Raw genomic sequence first — 18,856 nt, forward strand, 5'->3', positions numbered from 1 at the left:
TGTATATAGCTACTGACCCTGGAACTGTATATAGCTACTGACCCTGGAACTGTCCCTGTATATAGCTACTGACCCTGGAACTGTATATAGCTACTGACCCTGGAACTGACCCTGTATATAGCTACTGACCCTGGAACTGTCCCTGTATATAGCTACTGACCCTGGAACTGTCCCTGTATATAGCTACTGACCCTGGAACTGACCCTGTATATAGCTACTGACCCTGGAACTGTCCCTGTATATAGCTACTGACCCTGGAACTGTCCCTGTATATAGCTACTGACCCTGGAACTGACCCTGTATATAGCTACTGACCCTGGAACTGACCCTGTATATAGCTACTGACCCTGGAACTGACCCTGTATATAGCTACTGACCCTGGAACTGTATATAGCTACTGACCCTGGAACTGTATATAGCTACTGACCCTGGAACTGTCCCTGTATATAGCTACTGACCCTGGAACTGTCCCTGTATATAGCTACTGACCCTGGAACTGACCCTGTATATAGCTACTGACCCTGGAACTGTCCCTGTATATAGCTACTGACCCTGGAACTGACCCTGTATATAGCTACTGTCCCTGTATATAGCTACTGACCCTGGAACTGTCCCTGTATATAGCTACTGACCCTGGAACTGTATATAGCTACTGACCCTGGAACTGACCCTGTATATAGCTACTGACCCTGGAACTGACCCTGTATATAGCTACTGACCCTGGAACTGTCCCTGTATATAGCTACTGACCCTGGAACTGTATATAGCTACTGACCCTGGAACTGTATATAGCTACTGACCCTGGATCTGTATATAGCTACTGACCCTGGATCTGTATATAGCTACTGACCCTGGATCTGTATATAGCTACTGACCCTGGAACTGTATATAGCTACTGACCCTGGAACTGTATATAGCTACTGACCCTGGAACTGTATATAGCTACTGACCCTGGAACTGTATATAGCTACTGACCCTGGATCTGTATATAGCTACTGACCCTGGATCTGTATATAGCTACTGACCCTGGATCTGTATATAGCTACTGACCCTGGAACTGTATATAGCTACTGACCCTGGAACTGTATATAGCTACTGACCCTGGAACTGTATATAGCTACTGACCCTGGAACTGTATATAGCTACTGACCCTGGAACTGTCCCTGTATATAGCTACTGACCCTGGAACTGTATATAGCTACTGACCCTGGAACTGTATATAGCTACTGACCCTGGAACTGTATATAGCTACTGACCCTGGAACTGTATATAGCTACTGACCCTGGAACTGTATATAGCTACTGACCCTGGAACTGAAAATGGCAGTGTAGCCATGATCCCCAACATCTTGAGTTTGAAGAATTTAGAAAATAAAATGTGATGTAATAATGTGCTAATATTGCACAATCCAAGTGTGCAACGCTCTTAGAGACTTACCCAAGAAGACTCACAGCTGTAATCGCTGCCAAAGGTGATTCTGTCTAACCTGGACTGACTCAAAGAGCTGAATATTCATGCAACAACTATATTTTAGTTATTTAATTTCGAATAATCGTAAAAAAAATATTGATTTTTGGTTTTTACTTTGACAGAGTAGTTTGTGTACATTGTTGAGAAAAAAGTTAAATGAAATCCATTTGAATCCTTTGTAACAATAACATGTGAAGTAATCCAAGGGATCTGAATACTATTGCAAGGCACTGTATTTAAATGATCCCTATATTCTGAACCTGTTCTCTAGATGGATTCTAAAATTCTATTTAAAAAGGTATTTAAAGGGATTGTATTTAAGATAAATGTACTCAAAACCTGAATGAAAACTCCACGAGAAAATCTGTTGCCCAGCAAGTGGGAGGGTTTTCAGCGGTTTAATTAAATGTATTCAGCGATCGCAAGGGAACCACGCCTGCAAAGGCCGTTACGCACCTTCATTACGTAAGTCTGAATACCAACTACTAAGAAGGCATCCTAAGTCGGAATCGGGCTTTCATGAATTGGAAAAATGCACAATTTCAATTCACTTCCTGAATTGACTACATTGAAAAGTGAATTGACCCCAACTCGGATTCAAATGTATAAAAGGTATATGATAACTACACTGAACAGACACTAATGGGTTTACATCCCTGTTAGTGAGCATTTCTTCTTTCCCAAAATAATCCATCCACCTGAAAGGGTGGCAAATCAAGAAGCTGATTAAACAGCATGATCATTACACAGGTGCACCTTGTGCTGGGGACAATAAAAGGTCACTAAAATGTGCAGTTGTGTCACACAACACAATGCCACAGCTGTATCAAGTTGAGGGAGCGTGCAATTGGAATGCTGACAACAGGAATGTCCACCAGAGCTGTTGCCAGAGAATTGAATGTTCCTTTCTCTACCATAAGCCGCCTCCAACGTCGTTTTAGAGAATTTTGGCAGTACGTCCAGCCGGCATCACAACCGCAGACCACGTGTAACCACGCCAGCCCAGGACCGCCACATCCGGCTTCTTCACCCGCGGGATCATCTGAGACCAGCCACCCGGACAGCTGATGAAACTGAGGAGTATTTCTGTCTGTAATAAAGCCCTTTTGTGGGGGAAAACTCATTCTGAGTGGCTGGGCCTGGCTCCCCAGTGGGTGGGCCTGGCTCCCCAGTGGGTGGGCCCTATGCCCTCCCAGGCCCACCCATGGCTTCACCCCTGCCCAGTCATGTGAACTCCATAGATTAGGGCCTAATGAATTTATTTCAATTGACTGATTTCCTTATATGAATTGTAACTCAGTGAAATTGTTGCATGTTGTGTTAATATTTTTGTTCAGTATACATAGGGTGAGTCCCAAATGGTACCCTATTCCATATATAGCGCACTACCTTGGACCAGAGCCCTGGAAGACAACAGGATGCCATTTCAGAGGCAAACATACTGTGCTTCATCTTCAACTCTGAGACAATCTCAGCTCCTCCTCTCTGGCACTCCTATCCAAGCGGTGCGTCTCAGACTCCAGCACAGAGGGGATTGGCTGCTGCGAGACCAACACCAGCGAATCAGTCAAGTCTTGGCGAAGAGACACCAGCCATTGGTTGTTCCTGGAGGAGTGTTGGATGAACTCCATCCTCTCCCGGTGGTCGAGGACTAGCGTCAGCTGTAGGTAGTGTACCTGCGAGGTTAGGGAAGGTTCAATATTAATATAACAATAAAGGTTTTATATCGTTCAATCACCTTGATAGATTATGATTAAATAAGCTTGAGAAATATAGATAGAAATACAATATATAGAGATACTCTGATTTGTCAAGCCTATTTAATCATAATTTATCAAGGTCAGTAGTTCTGATCTATAAAGATTCAGAGTCCAAAGCTGCAGAGCTGTAATGGTCTGGCGGTCCATTGGGACACACAGTACCAGTCAAACGTTTGGACACACCTACTCATTCCAGGGTTTTTCTATATTTTTTACTATTTTCTACATTGGAGAATAATAGTGAAGACATCACAACTATGAAATAACACATATGGAATCATGATTTGAGATTCTTCAAATAGCCACCCTTTGCCTTGATGACAGCTTTGCACACTCTTGGCATTCTCTCAACCAGCTTCACCTGGAATACTTTTCCAACAGTCTTGAAGGAGTTCCCACATATGCTGAGCACTTGTTAGCTGCTTTTCCTTCACACTGCGGTCCGACTCATCCCAAACCATCTCAATTGGGTTGAGGTCAGGGGATTGTGGAGGCCAGGTCATCTGATGCAGCACTCCATCACTCTACTTCTTGGTAAAATAGCCCTTACACAGCCTGGAGGTGACGAGACCGCCTACAGGGAGGAGGTGAGGGCTCTGGGAGTGTGGTGCCAGGAAAATAACCTTTCACTCAACGTCAACAAAACAAAGGAGATGATCGTGGACTTCAGGAAACAGCAGAGGGTGCACACCCCTATCCACATCGACGGGACAGCAGTGGAGAAGGTGGAAAGCTTCAAGTTCCTTGGCGTACACATCACTGACAAACTGAAATGGTCCATCCACGCAGACAGTGTGGTGAAGAAGGCACAACAGAGCCTCTTCAACCTCGGGAGGCTGAAGAAATTTGTCTTGGCACCTAAAACCCTCACTAACTTTTACAGATGCACAATTGAGAGAATCCTGTCGGGCTGTATCACTGCCTGGTATGGCAACTGCACCACCCGCAACCGCAGGGCTCTCCAGAGGGTGGTGCGGTCTGCCGAACGCATTACCGGGGGCAAACTACCCGCCCTCCAAGAAACCTAGTGCACCCGATGTCACAGGAAGGCCAAAAAGATCATCAAGGACATCAACCACCCGAGCCACTGCCTGTTCACCCCGCTATCATCCAGAAGGCGAGGTCAGTACAGGTGCATAATAATATAATAATAAGCCATTTAGCAGACGCTTTTATCCAAAGCGACTTACAGTCATGCGTGCATACATTATTAGTTTTTTGTGTATGGGTGGTCCCGGGGATCGAACCCACTACCTTAGCGTTACAAGCGCCGTGCTCTACCAGCTGAGCTACAGAGGACCACATCAAAGCTGGGACCGAGAGAATGAAAAACAGCTTCTATCTCAAGGCCATCAGACTGTTAAATAGCCATCACTAGCACACTAGAGGCTGCTGCTGCCTATTGCAATCACTGGCCACTTTAAGAAATGGAACACTAGTCACTTTAATAATGTTTACATATCTTGCACTACTCATCTCATATGTATATACTGCATTCTATTCTATAATATTCTACTGTATCTTAGTCCATGCCGCTCTGTCATTGCTTGTCCATATATGTATATATTCTTAAATTCCATTCCTTACTAGATTTGTGTGTATTGGGGATATGTTGTGAAATTGTTAGATATTACTTGTTAGATATTACTGCACTGTCGGAGCTAGAAGCACAAGCATTTCGCTACACCCACAATAACATCTGCTAAACACGCGTATGTGACAAATACAATTTGATTTGATTTGTTGGGTCATTGTCCTGTTGAAAAACAAATGATAGTCCCACTAAGCCCAAACCAGATGGGATGGCGTATCGCTGCAGAATGCTGTGGTAGCCACGCTGGTTAAGTGTGCCTTGAATTCTAAATAAATCACAGACAGTGTCACCAGCAAAGCACCCCCACACCATACCACCTCCTCCTCCATGCTTTACGGTGGGAGCTACACATGCGGAGATCATCCGTTCACCCACACCGCATCTCACAAATACACGCCGGCTGGAACCAAAAATCTCACATTTGGACTCCAGACCAAAGGACACATTTCCACTGGTCCAATGTCCATTGCTCGTGTTTCTTGGCCCAAGCAAGTCACTTCTTCTTATTGGTGTCCTTTAGTAGTGGTTTCTTTGCAGCAATTCGACCATGAAGGCCTGATTCACACAGTCTCCTCTGAACAGTTGATGTTGAAATGTGTCTGTTACTTGAACTCTGTGAAGCATTTATTTGGGCTGCAATTTCTGAGTCTGGTAACTCTAATGAACTTATCCTCTGTAGCGGAGGTAACTCTGGGTCTTCCATTCCTGTGGCGGTCCTCATGAGAGCCAGTTTCATCATAGCGCTTGATGGTTTTTGCGACTGCACTTGAAGAAACCTTCAAAGTTCTTGACATTTTCCGAATTGACTGACCTTCATGTCTTAAAGTAATGATGTACTGTTGTTTCTCTTTGCTTATTTGAGCTGTTCTTGCCATAATATGGACTTGGTCTTTTACCAAATAGGGCTATCTTCTGTATACCACCCCTACCTTGTCACAACACAACTGATTGGCTCAAACGCATTGAGAAGGAAAGAACTTCCACAAATTAACTTTTAAGAAGGCACACCTGTTAATTGAAATGCATTCCAGGTGACTACCTCATGAAGCTGTTTGAGAGAATGCCAAGAGTGTGCAAAGCTGTCATCAAGGCAAAGGGTGGCTATTTGAAGAATCTCAAATATAAAATATATTTTGATTTGTTTAACACTTTTTTGGTTACTACATGATTCCATATGTGTTATGTCATAGTTTTGATGTCTTCACTATTATTCTACAATGTAGAAAATAGTAAAAATAAAGAAAAACCCTTGAATGAGTAGGTGTCCATACTTTTGACTGGTAGTGTATCTCTGAGACCACCGACCGTGCACCTCCCCAAAATACACAACCTCTGTGTACACGGGTTCTATTCTTTTGAATGTGGAGACGGTTGGAGAAATTGCTTGAGGCGCGCTGAGAATTCCAAAACTACGAAAGCAACGGTCCAATACTCTAGAACACTGCTGTGTTTAAGCGCCTAAGGGAACAGGGTACCATTCGGGACACAGCCGTGGTGACCTACCTGATCCTCTAGTTCCTTCACCTTGGTCCTTAAGTGTTCCAACTCCTCTGTTTCAAGACCAACCAAGCCCCTGGACTCCTGCCGTGCAGAAGAGAAAGGAAATGAATGCTCTGTCTATATTCAGCACATTACAGGGGATTATCCTGAGTAAGCCTCCGTGCAGATTTGCCAATCACATAATTACTGAAGTTATTTGGGATGCAAAGTGATTTGTAGATCGGTTATTGGGTGCAGTCCAACTGCACTGTAGCGGGACATTGAGTTGTAACTGCTAATGACATGACATCACTAGAGCAGTTAGTAGATGGCTGATGGCTGATGGCTGATGACCAACCTGAGCTCTGTCTCTGGGGCTGCTGGAGGACAACTGATTATGTGATGATCCTCTCTCCACCTTGAAAACAAACCACATCAGAAGTATCATTCTATATAGTAAGGTTACTGGTCTGAATTCTCCAAGTCTGGGACTATAAAACGGGCAAGTGTGAGGGCACCTCCTTTCTATTCGGGATCCGAAATCAGGTCAATTGAGGATTGATTTAGCCTTTAGTTCTGCAGGTAAATACGGTAGAAATGAGGAGGTACAGTACAATACCTGTGTTAGCATCTCTCTAAGGTGCTTCCTCTCAGTCTTTAGTCTGTCAGTGCGTTGTTCCAGTTGTGTGTTCCTCCTCTGTAGCCGTCTGTTGGTTATCTCTAGCTGGGCCACGGCCCTCTGCAGGACAGACAGACGTTCCTGGATCACAGGGTCTATCTCTATCTGGGCCACGGCCCTCTGCAGGACAGACAGACACTCCTTAACACCAGGGTCGTGTACTGAATTGTACAGCACTACTGTCTCCAGTATGGGCAGACAGGTCAGACTCACCAGACAGACACTCAATCGCTGCTCACAACTGGAAAACTGCTAAATGTCTCTTGGGGAGTTATAATGTCTCTTGGGGAGTTATAATGTCTCTTGGGGAGTTATTTTTTTATTTCACCTTTATTTAACCAGGTAGGCCAGTTGAGAACAAGTTCTCATTTACAACTGCGACCTGGCCAAGATAAAGCAAAGCAGTGCGATAAAAACAACACAGAGTTACATATGGGGTAAAACAAAACATAAAGTCAAAAATACAACAGAAAATATATATACAGTCTGTGCAAATGTTGCAAGTTATGGAGGTAAGGCAATAAATAGGCCATAGTGCAAAATAATTATAATTTAGTATTAACACTGAAATGCTAGATGTGCAAGAGATGATGTGCAAATAGAGATACTGGGGTGCAAATGAGCAAAATAAATAACAATATGGGGATGAGGTAGTTGGGTGGGCTAATTACAGATGGGCTGTGTACAGGTGCAGTGATCGGTAAGGTGCTCTGACAACTGATGCTTAAAGTTATTAAGGGAGATAAGAGTCTCCAGCTTCAGAGATTTTTGCAGTTCGTTCCAGTCATTGGCAGCAGAGAACTGGAAGGAATGGCGGCCAAAGGAGGTGTTGGCTTTGGGGATGACCAGTGAGATATACAGTGGGGAGAAGAAGTATTTGATACACTGCCGTTTTCCTACTTACAAAGCATGTAGAGGTCTGTAATTTTTATCATAGGTACACTTCAACTGTGAGAGACGGAATCTAAGACAAAAATCCAGAAAATCACATCGTATGATTTTTAAGTAATTAATTTGCATTTTATTGCATGACATAAGTATTTGATACATCAGAAAAGCAGAACTTAATATTTGGTACAGAAACCTTTGTTTGCAATTACAGAGATCATACGTTTCCTGTAGGTCTTGACCAGGTTTGCACACACTGCAGCAGGGATTTTGGCCCACTCCTCCATACAGACCTTCTCCAGATTCTTCAGGTTTCGGGGCTGTCGCTGGGCAATACGGACTTTCAGCTCCCTCCAAAGATTTTCTATTGGGTTCAGGTCTGGAGACTGGCTAGGCCACTCCAGGACCTTGAGATGCTTCTTACGGAGCCACTCCTTAGTTGCCCTGGCTGTGTGTTTCGGGTCGTTGTCATGCTGGAAGACCCAGCCACGACCCATCTTCAATGCTCTTACTGAGGGAAGGAGGTTGTTGGCCAAGATCTCGCGATACATGGCCCCATCCATCCTCCCCTCAATCCGGTGCAGTCATCCTGTCCCCTTTGCAGAAAAGCATCCCCAGAGAATGATGTTTCCACCTCCATGATTCACGGTTGGGATGGTGTTCTTGCGGTTGTACTCATCCTTCTTCTTCCTCCAAACATGGCGAGTGGAGTTTAGACCAAAAAGCTCTATTTTTGTCTCATCAGACCACATGACCTTCTCCCATTCCTCCTCTGGATCATCCAGATGGTCATTGGCAAACTTCAGACGGGCCTGGACATGCGCTGGCTTGAGCAGGGGGACCTTGCGTGCGCTGCAGGATTTTAATCCATGACGGCGTAGTGTGTTACTAATGGTTTTCTTTGAGACTGTGGTCCCAGCTCTCTTCAGGTCATTGACCAGGTCCTGCCGTGTAGTTCTGGGCTGATCCCTCACCTTCCTCATGATCATTGATGCCCCACGAGGCAAGATCTTGCATGGAGCCCCAGACCGAGGGTGATTGACCGTCATCTTGAACTTCTTCCATTTTCTAATAATTGCGCCAACAGTTGTTGCCTTCTCACCAAGCTGCTTGCCTATTGTCCTGTAGCCCATCCCAGCCTTGTGCAGGTCTACAATTTTATCCCTGATGTCCTTACATAGCTCTCTGGTCTTGGCCATTGTGGAGAGGTTGGAGTCTGTTTGATTGAGTGTGTGGACAGGTGTCTTTTATACAGGTAACGAGTTCAAACAGGTGCAGTTAATACAGGTAATGAGTGGAGAACAGGAGGGCTTCTTAAAGAAAAACTAACAGGTCTGTGAGAGCCGGAATTCTTACAGGTTGGTAGGTGATCAAATACTTATGTCATGCAATAAAATGCAAATTAATTACTTAAAAATCAGACAATGTGATTTTCTGGATTTTTGTTTTAGATTCCGTCTCTCACAGTTGAAGTGTACCTATGATAAAAATGACAGACCTCTACATGCTTTGTAAGTAGGAAAACCTGCAAAATCGGCAGTGGATCAAATACTTGTTCTCCCCACTGTACCTGCTGGAGCGCATACTATGGGTGGGTGCTGCTATGGTGACTAATGAGCTAAGATAAGACGGGGATTTGCCTAGCAGTGATTTATAGATGACCTGGAGCCAGTGGGTTTGGCGACGAATATGTAGTGAGGGCCAGCCAACGAGAGCGTACAGGTCACAGTGGTGGGTAGTATATGGGGCTTTGGTGACAAAAACGGATGGCACTGTGATAGACTACATCCAATCTGCTGAGTAGAGTGTTGGAGGCTATTTTGTAAATGACATCGCCGAAGTCAAGGATCGGTAGGATAGTCAGTTTTACGAGGGCATTGTTTGGCAGCATGAGTGAAGGAGGCTTCGTTGCGAAATAGGAAGCCGAGACGGCCAGAGGTCCAGACAACAGGCCCTCCGATTTGACACACTGAACTCTATCTGAGAAGTAGTTGGTGAACCAGGCGAGGCAGTCATTTGAGAAACCAAGGCTATTTAGTCTGCCAATAAGAATGCGGTGGTTGACAGAGTCGAAAGCCTTGGCCTGGTAGATGAAGACGGCTGCACAGTACTGTCTATTATCGATCGCGGTTATAATATCGTTTAGGATCTTGAGCGTGGCTGAGGTGCACCCATGACCAGCTCGGAAACCGGATTGCATAGCGGAGAAGGTACGGTGGGATTCGAAATGGTTGGTGATCTGTTTGTTAACTTGGCTTTCAAAAACTTTTGAAAGGCAGGGCAGGATGGATATAGGTCTGTAACAGTTTGGATCTAGAGTGTCACCCCCTTTGAAGAGGGGGATGACCGCGGCAGCTTTCCAATCTCTGGTGATCTCCGATGATACGAAAGAGAGGTTGAACAGGCTAGTAATAGGGGTTGCAACAAGTTCGGCGGCTAGTTTTAGAAAGAAAGGGTCCAGATTGTCTAGCCCAGCTGATTTGTAGGGGTCCAGATTTTGCAGCTCTTTCAGAACATCAGCTGTCTGAATTTGTATGAAGGAGAAGCGGGGTGGGGGGGCGGTCGTTTGACCGTGGACCCGTTACGGACGCAGGCAGTAAGGCAGTGATCGCTGAGATCCTGGTTGAAGACAGCGGAGGTGTATTTAGAGGGTAAGTTAGTCAGGATAATAATGTTATAATGTCTCTTGGGGAGTTATAAGGTCTCTTGGGGAGTTATAATGTCTCTTGGGGAGTTATAAGGTCTCTTGGGGAGTTATAATGTCTCTTGGGGAGTTATAAGGTCTCTTGGGGAGTTATAATGTCTCTTGGGGAGTTATAAGGTCTCTTGGGGAGTTATAATGTCTCTTGGGGAGTTATAAGGTCTCTTGGGGAGTTATAAGGTCTCTTGGGGAGTTATAATGTCTCTTGGGGAGTTATAATGTCTCTTGGGGAGTTATAAGGTCTCTTGGGGAGTTATAAGGTCTCTTGGGGAGTTATAAGGTCTCTTGGGGAGTTATAATGTCTCTTGGGGAGTTATAAGGTCTCTTGGGGAGTTATAATGTCTCTTGGGGAGTTATAATGTCTCTTGGGGAGTTATAAGGTCTCTTGGGGAGTTATAATGTCTCTTGGGGAGTTATAAGGTCTCTTGGGGAGTTATAGGGTCTCTTGGGGAGTTATAAGGTCTCTTGGGGAGTTATAAGGTCTCTTGGGGAGTTATAAGGTCTCTTGGGGAGTTATAAGGTCTCTTGGGGAGTTATAATGTCTCTTGGGGAGTTATAAGGTCTCTTGGGGAGTTATAATGTCTCTTGGGGAGTTATAAGGTCTCTTGGGGAGTTATAATGTCTCTTGGGGAGTTATAATGTCTCTTGGGGAGTTATTACAGCTGACATGTTAATACAAGACATGGGCCCCGGTCAAAAGTAGTGCACTATATAGGGGATCAGGTGTCAGGTAGTGCCCTATATAGGGGATCAGGCACCCTATTCTCTATGTAGTGCACTACTTCTGACCAGAGCCCATAGGGACCAATTGGGGCGCAGCCATAGAGAGGAGGTGTACTAACCTCAGAGCCCGCCCCCCTGCTCTGCTCCTGTTGGTGGGCTCTGTCCCGGTAGCCAATCATGGCAGCCTCAGTCTTCTCCAGGGCAGCTGTGACACGGTCTCTGTCCTTACCTAGTTCCTCTACTCTCTCTCTCAGGGTGTAAAGCTCCGTCTCTCTCTGTCTCAACAGTCTAAGACTCTCCTCTTCTCTCTGTCTCAACAGTCTAAGGCTATCCTGGCTCTCCTCTTCTCTCTGTCTCAACAGTCTAAGGCTCTCCTGGCTCTCCTCTTCTCTCTGTCTCAACAGTCTAAGGCTCTCCTGGCTCTCCTCTCTCTCCAGGAGCAGGGATGACAATCTCTTCCTCAGAGTAACTACCTCCTCCTGAAGCCAGACCTCTTTTCCTGGACCCTCCTGACTTCCTTCTCCTCTCTTCTGGTCTGTCGTCTCCCTTTGTTCCCCAGGCTCTCTCAGTCGCCTCTGTCCATCTGTCTCTTCTTTCTCCATACTCTTTATCTGTAGTTTCACGTCCTCTGAGTCGCTCTTCCTCTCCTCCAGTTTCTCTTTCTCTCTCAGCCTCTCCAGCTCAGTCTCCTTCTCTCTCAGCCTCTCCAGCTCTGTCTCCTTCTCTCTCAGCATGTCTGTGACTAACTCTACACGCCTCAGGCTCTCCCTCCTATCCTCCACTTCCTGTCTCAACGTCTCGATCTTCCGCTGAAGCCTCTCAATCTCTCTCTTCTTCTCTTCTCTCTCTCCCTCCACCTCTCTGATCCTCTCTCTCAGCTGTGTAACTTCCTGACTTTTCTCGGCAGCCAGACAGCTGAGCTCTGTCCTCTGTTCCTCCAAGACATCCAGTCTGGCCCTTGCGGTGGTCAGCTCAGCCTCCTTCTCTCCCAACACCTCTTCCACCTCCTTCTGTCTCCTCTCCTTCTCTCTCACTGCCTCCTCCAGCTCCTCCTCTCTGGCTCTGAGCTTCCTCTCCACCTCCCTCTTCTCCTGCTCCACAGCCCTGGTCCTCCCTCGCAGCTCCTCCACCTCTCCCCGGGCGGCACGCAGGCTCTCCTCCCTGCTCCTCACCACCTCCTCTTTCCTCTCCTGCAGGAGGCTCCTTAGCCTCTCCCCCTCGATGTGGCTCTCCTCCAGCAGCTGGTTCAGGGTAGCCATCTCCTGCATGGCTGTCTTCAGCCCCTCTCTCATCTTCTGGTTGTCCTCCTCCTTCTCCTGCACCTCCTTCCTGCTTCTCTCCTGCTCCTTCAGGGTGGCCAGACTGAGGGCCAGCGCCTCCCTGCTCTCCTTCAACTCCTCCTCCATCCTCCTCAGTGAGGCACCATTCCTCTCCTTCTCTCTCCTCTCTCTGTGAGTCTCGTCCTTCAGGCTCCCAGCTTCTCTCTCCTTCTTCCTGATCTCAGCTAGGAGGCGGTCTCTCTCCTCCTCCAGGGCATTAACCTGAGCCCCCAGCCTCTCCACGCGACCTCCTCTCTCCTCCTGCAGGAGGCGTTGTCTCTGCACCTCCTCTAGTCTGGACCTCAGTCTCTCTCTCTCCGCCTGCTCCTCTCTCAGCTGGGCACCCAACCATTCCCTTTCCTCCTGGTTCCTCCTCAACACGACCTCCTGTCTCTCCCTCTCCTCCTCACTCCTTTTCAGCTCCTCCTTCTGTCTCTCTCTCTCTACCGCTCTCACCCTAAAGTCCTCCACCTCCTCCTCTCTCTCCTCCAGGAGCTGTGAGAGCCTTCCTACTTCTCTTATCCGTTCCTCCACTCTTTCTTTCCATTTCTTCACCTCATCTTCCAGTCTTTCATTGTTCTCCTCTGTTTCCTGTGCCCGTTCTCGCTCTCTCTCCCTCTCCTCCTTGGCCCTCTCTCTGCCCTGACTCCTCTCTGTCTCTAGTAAAGACTCAGTCTCTGTCAGTAGGTCTGAGATATGTTTCTCTGAGAGCTCTGACTGGTGCATTCTGTCTTTCAGATTCCTCAACTCTTCCTCTCTCTGCTGTAACCTAGCCCCTGCCTCTTCCTCCTCCCTCAGTCTCTCCTCCTCCTTTTCTCTCAGTGTCCCCCACAGTTTCTCTAGCTCCACTTCTCTTTCCCTCATCTTCCCCTCTAGTTTCTGTTGCTCTCTCTTCCCCCAATCCCTGTCTTCTTCTAAGACAATCAACTTCACTCTCAGGACCTCAACCTCCCCTTCGCTTTGCTCCAGCTTTTCTCTCATTCTCTCCTCTCTCTCCCTTCCCTCAGACTCCCTCCACCTCTTTCTCAGACTCTCCTCCTGGTATTTCACTCTCTCCCTCTCTCTCAGCTGTGAGTTCTCTCTCTCCACGCCAACCATTTTTTTCTCCAATAGTTCCGTTTTCTTCAGTTCTGCCTCCAGATAGTCTCTGTCTTCCTCCAGTGAGATCATTCTAGTTTTCAGCTCCTCTATCTCCTCTAATCTCTTCCTTCCCTCGACCTCCTTCTTTTTCAGTTGTTCCGCTACATTCTCACCCTCTCTTTTAACAGCCTTTAGTTGTTCACTGGCATTCTTCTCTTTTTCAGTGAGCCTCTGACTCAGTCTCTCATTTTCTCTCTCTCCCTCCTCTGCTCTCTCCCTCCATCTCTCTCCCTCCTCTGCTCTCTCCCTCCATCTCTCCCCCTCCTCTGCTCTCTCCCTCCATCTCTCTCCCTCCTCTGCTCTCTCCCGCCATCTCTCTTCCTCTGCTCTCTCCCTCCATCTCTCTCCCTCCTCTGCTTTCTCCCGCCATCTCTCTCCCTCCTCTGCTCTCTCCCTCCATCTCTCTCCCTCCTCTGCTCTCTCCCGCCATCTCTCTTCCTCTGCTCTCTCCCTCCATCTCTCTCCCTCCTCTGCTCTCTCCCTCCATCTCTCTCCCTCCTCTGCTCTCTCCCTCCATCTCTCTCCCTCCTCTGCTCTCTCCCTCCATCTCTCTCCCTCCTCTGCTCTCTCCCTCCAACTCTCTCCCTCCTCTGCTCTCTCCCTCCATCTCTCCCCCTCCTCTGCTCTCTCCCTCCATCTCTCTCCCTCTGCTCTCTCCCTCCATCTCTCCCCCTCCTCTGCTCTCTCCCTCCATCTCTCCCCCTCCTCCTTCAGTTCTCTCTCTCTGTGTTGGTGGCTCTTGTGTTCTAAGGTTAGTCTCTCCAGCTCTGCATCTCTCTCCTCCTTCTCCTTCTCTAATCCCTCCATCCTGCTCCGGAGATCCTGTACCTCGACGTCTTTCTGTGCCAGCTCTCCTTTCAGTCTCTCCACTCTCTCCCTCTCTTCTGCCTCTCTCTTTCCTCTCTTCTCCTCTTCCTCCATCTCCCTGTCCCTGAGTTTGGTGTTGGCCTCTTCTAAAGCCAGAAGGTTTCCCTTTAATATCTCAATGTCCTTTAACTCTTCCTCCAGAGAGATGACCATGGCTTTCAGCTCTGTACTCTCCTCCTCACTCTTTCTCAGAAGTTCTGCCACCTTCTCCATCTCTCTTCTTGTGGCTTTCAGTTGTTCACTCTCTTTCTTCTGTCTTTCTTTAAACCTCTGACTCATTTCATCCCTGTCCCTCTCCAGATAGCCTCTGTCTTCCTCCAGTGAGATCATTCTAGTTTTCAGCTCCTCTATCTCCTCTAATCTCTTCCTTCCCTCGACCTCCTTCTTTTTCAGTTGTTCCGCTACATTCTCACCCTCTCTTTTAACAGCCTTTAGTTGTTCACTGGCATTCTTCTCTTTTTCAGTGAGCCTCTGACTCAGTCTCTCATTTTCTCTCTCTCCCTCCTCTGCTCTCTCCCTCCATCTCTCTCCCTCCTCTGCTTTCTCCCTCCATCTCTCTCCCTCCTCTGCTCTCTCCCTCCATCTCTCTCCCTCCTCTGCTCTCTCCCGCCATCTCTCTTCCTCTGCTCTCTCCCTCCATCTCTCTCCCTCCTCTGCTTTCTGCCTCCATCTCTCTCCCTCCTCTGCTTTCTCCCTCCATCTCTCTCCCTCCTCTGCTCTCTCCCTCCATCTCTCTCCCTCCTCTGCTCTCTCCCGCCATCTCTCTCCCTCTGCTCTCTCCCTCCATCTCTCCCCCTCCTCCTTCAGTTCTCTCTCTCTGTGTTGGTGGCTCTTGTGTTCTGAGGTTAGTCTCTCCAGCTCTGCATCTCTCTCCTCCTTCTCCTTCTCTAATCCCTCCATCCTGCTCCGGAGATCCTGTACCTCGACGTCTTTCTGTGCCAGCTCTCCTTTCAGTCTCTCCACTCTCTCCCTCTCTTCTGCCTCTCTCTTTTCTCTCTTCTCCTCTTCCTCCATCTCCCTGTCCCTGAGTTTTGTGTTGGCCTCTTCTAAAGCCAGAAGGTTTCCCTTTAATATCTCAATGTCCTTTAACTCTTCCTCCAGAGAGATGACCATGGCTTTCAGCTCTGTACTCTCCTCCTCACTCTTTCTCAGAAGTTCTGCCACCTTCTCCATCTCTCTTCTTGTGGCTTTCAGTTGTTCACTCTCTTTCTTCTGTCTTTCTTTAAACCTCTGACTCATTTCATCCCTGTCCCTCTCCAGATAGCCTCTGTCTTCCTCCAGTGAGATCATTCTAGTTTTCAGCTCCTCTATCTCCTCTAATCTCTTCCTTCCCTCGACCTCCTTCTTTTTCAGTTGTTCCGCTACATTCTCACCCTCTCTTTTAACAGCCTTTAGTTGTTCACTGGCATTCTTCTCTTTTTCAGTGAGCCTCTGACTCAGTCTCTCATTTTCTCTCTCTCCCTCCTCTGCTCTCTCCCTCCATCTCTCTCCCTCCTCTGCTCTCTCCCTCCATCTCTCCCCCTCCTCTGCTCTCTCCCTCCATCTCTCCCCCTCCTCCTTCAGTTCTCTCTCTCTGTGTTGGTGGCTTTTGTGTTCTGAGGTTAGTCTCTCCAGCTCTGCATCTCTCTCCTCCAACATACATGACATCTCTTCCTTCTCCTTCTCCAATCCCTCCATCCTGTTCTTCATCGCCACCACCTCTCCATCACCGTGCCCCAGCTCCGAGCTCAACGCCAACCTCTCTCTCTGCCATTCTTCCCTCTCTTCTCTCCGTTCCCTCTCTTCTCTTGTCCTCTTCTCTGTCGTCTGATCCACCTGTAACTGCAGCCTCTCCAGGTCAGCCTGCCAGACCTCCCTCTCTCTCTGGCTCCTCTCCCTCTCCTCTCGCTCCTCCTGTTTCTCCTTCTCCGTCTGGCTCATCCCTCTCTCCATCTCTCCCCTCAGAAACTGGACCTCCCCTGGAGGACAAAGGACAGAGATATCGGGGACCAATACAACACAGCCATGATGAGTTCAATAACTTTGAAAATGAACACATACAGAATGTGGATACATGGGCTGGTTCTGTGTAATTTGATGGGGTCTGGAGACCCCAACTCACAGAGAGGTAAATCTAGGACTTTTGTCATATTTCCATTGTAGGTTACAGTAGGCTTGGATTCTGGAAGTAGGCTCCTAGACTTTCTGACTCCTGCCAAATGGAAATTGGGATTCATCTTTAAGGCAACAGGTGTCACTGCTCACCCTGCAGCACGTCCTTGGTCTGGAGCAGAGTGGTGACCTGGACCTGTAGCTGGCTCCGCTCTACCTCCAGCCCTGAGACCTGCTGTTGGGCCTGGGTTAACTGGTGTTGCTGGGACACCGTCAGGATCCTGGAGAGACAAATACAACTCATACATACAGGGAGAGACCACTACGATACTACTACCACTACAATACTATCACCACTACAACGCTAATACCACTATGATCCTACTACCACTACAACGCTAATACCACCACTACAACGCTAATACCACTATGATACTACTACCACTACAATGCTAATACCACTATGATACTACTACCACTACAACGCTAATACCACTATGATACTACTACCACTACAATGCTAATACCACCACTACAACGCTAATACCACTATGATCCTACTACCACTACAACGCTAATACCACCACTACAACGCTAATACCACTATGATACTACTACCACTACAACGCTAATACCACTATGATCCTACTACCACTACAATGCTAATACCACCACTACAACGCTAATACCACTATGATACTACTACCACTACAACGCTAATACCACTATGATCCTACTACCACTACAACGCTAATACCAGTATGATACTACTACCACTACAACGCTAATACCACTACGATACTACTACCACTACAACGCTAATACCACCACTACAATGCTAATACCACTACGATACTACTACCACTACAACGCTAATACCACTATGATACTACTACCACTACAACGCTAATACCACTACGATACTACTACCACTACAACGCTAATACCACCACTACAATGCTAATACCACTACGATACTACTACCACTACAACGCTAATACAACTATGATACTACTACCACTACAACGCTAATACCACTACGATACTACTACCACTACAACGCTAATACCACCACTACAACGCTAATACCACCACTACAACGCTAATACCACTACGATACTACTACCACTACAACGCTAATACCACCACTACAACGCTAATACCACTACGATACTACTACAACTACAACGCTAATACCACTACGATACTACTACCACTACAACGCTAATACCACTACGATACTACTACCACTACAACGCTAATACCACTACGATACTACTACCACTACAACGCTAATACCACTACGATACTACTACCACTACAACGCTAATACCACTACGATACTACTACCACTACAACGCTAATACCACTACGATACTACTACCACTACGATACTACTACCACTACAACGCTAATACCACTACGATACTACTACCACTACAACGCTAATACCACTACGATACTACCACCACTACAATGCTAATACCACTACGATACTACTACCACTACAATGCTAATACCACTACGATACTACTACCACTACAACGCTAATACCACTACGATACTACTAGCACTACAACGCTAATACCACCACTACAACGCTAATCCCACTACGATACTACCACCACTACAACGCTAATACCACTACGATACTACTACCACTACAACGCTAATACCACCACTACAATGCTAATACCACTACGATACTACTACCACTACAACGCTAATACCACTACGATACTACCACCACTACAACACTAATACCACTACGATACTACCACCACTACAACGCTAATACCACTACGATACTACTACCACTACAACGCTAATACCACTACGATACTACTACCACTACAACGCTAATACCACTATGATACTACTACCACTACAACGCTAATACCACTACGATACTACCACCACTACAACGCTAATACCACTACGATACTACCACCACTACAACGCTAATACCACTACGATACTACTACCACTACAACGCTAATACCACTACGATACTACTACAATGCTAATACCACTACGATACTACTACCACTACAACGCTAATACCACTATGATACTACTACCACTACAACGCTAATACCACTACAATACTACTACCACTACAACGCTAATACCACCACTACAACG

General features: G+C 46.9%; 1 protein-coding gene across 1 annotated transcript in view; it reads right to left on the reverse strand.

Annotated features, from left to right (window-relative positions):
- Nucleotides 1-1,398: 1,398 nt before the first annotated feature.
- Nucleotides 1,399-18,856, reverse strand: part of LOC311121690 (uncharacterized protein) — a 63,676-nt gene continuing 46,218 nt past the window's right edge. Inside the window, exons 19-25 of the mRNA XM_084196148.1 lie at nucleotides 16,865-16,992; nucleotides 16,181-16,578; nucleotides 11,414-14,050; nucleotides 6,923-7,102; nucleotides 6,662-6,721; nucleotides 6,328-6,405; nucleotides 1,399-3,146 (exon numbers count right to left, since the gene is read on the reverse strand). Coding sequence (XP_084052274.1) covers nucleotides 2,925-3,146; nucleotides 6,328-6,405; nucleotides 6,662-6,721; nucleotides 6,923-7,102; nucleotides 11,414-14,050; nucleotides 16,181-16,578; nucleotides 16,865-16,992 — 3,703 coding nt within the window. The 3' untranslated portion in view covers nucleotides 1,399-2,924. The remainder of the gene's footprint in view (nucleotides 3,147-6,327; nucleotides 6,406-6,661; nucleotides 6,722-6,922; nucleotides 7,103-11,413; nucleotides 14,051-16,180; nucleotides 16,579-16,864; nucleotides 16,993-18,856) is intronic.

Source organism: Coregonus lavaretus, assembly GCF_964263955.1.
Source record: "Coregonus lavaretus genome assembly, contig: HAP1_SCAFFOLD_968, whole genome shotgun sequence".
NCBI classification, from domain to species: domain Eukaryota; kingdom Metazoa; phylum Chordata; class Actinopteri; order Salmoniformes; family Salmonidae; genus Coregonus; species Coregonus lavaretus.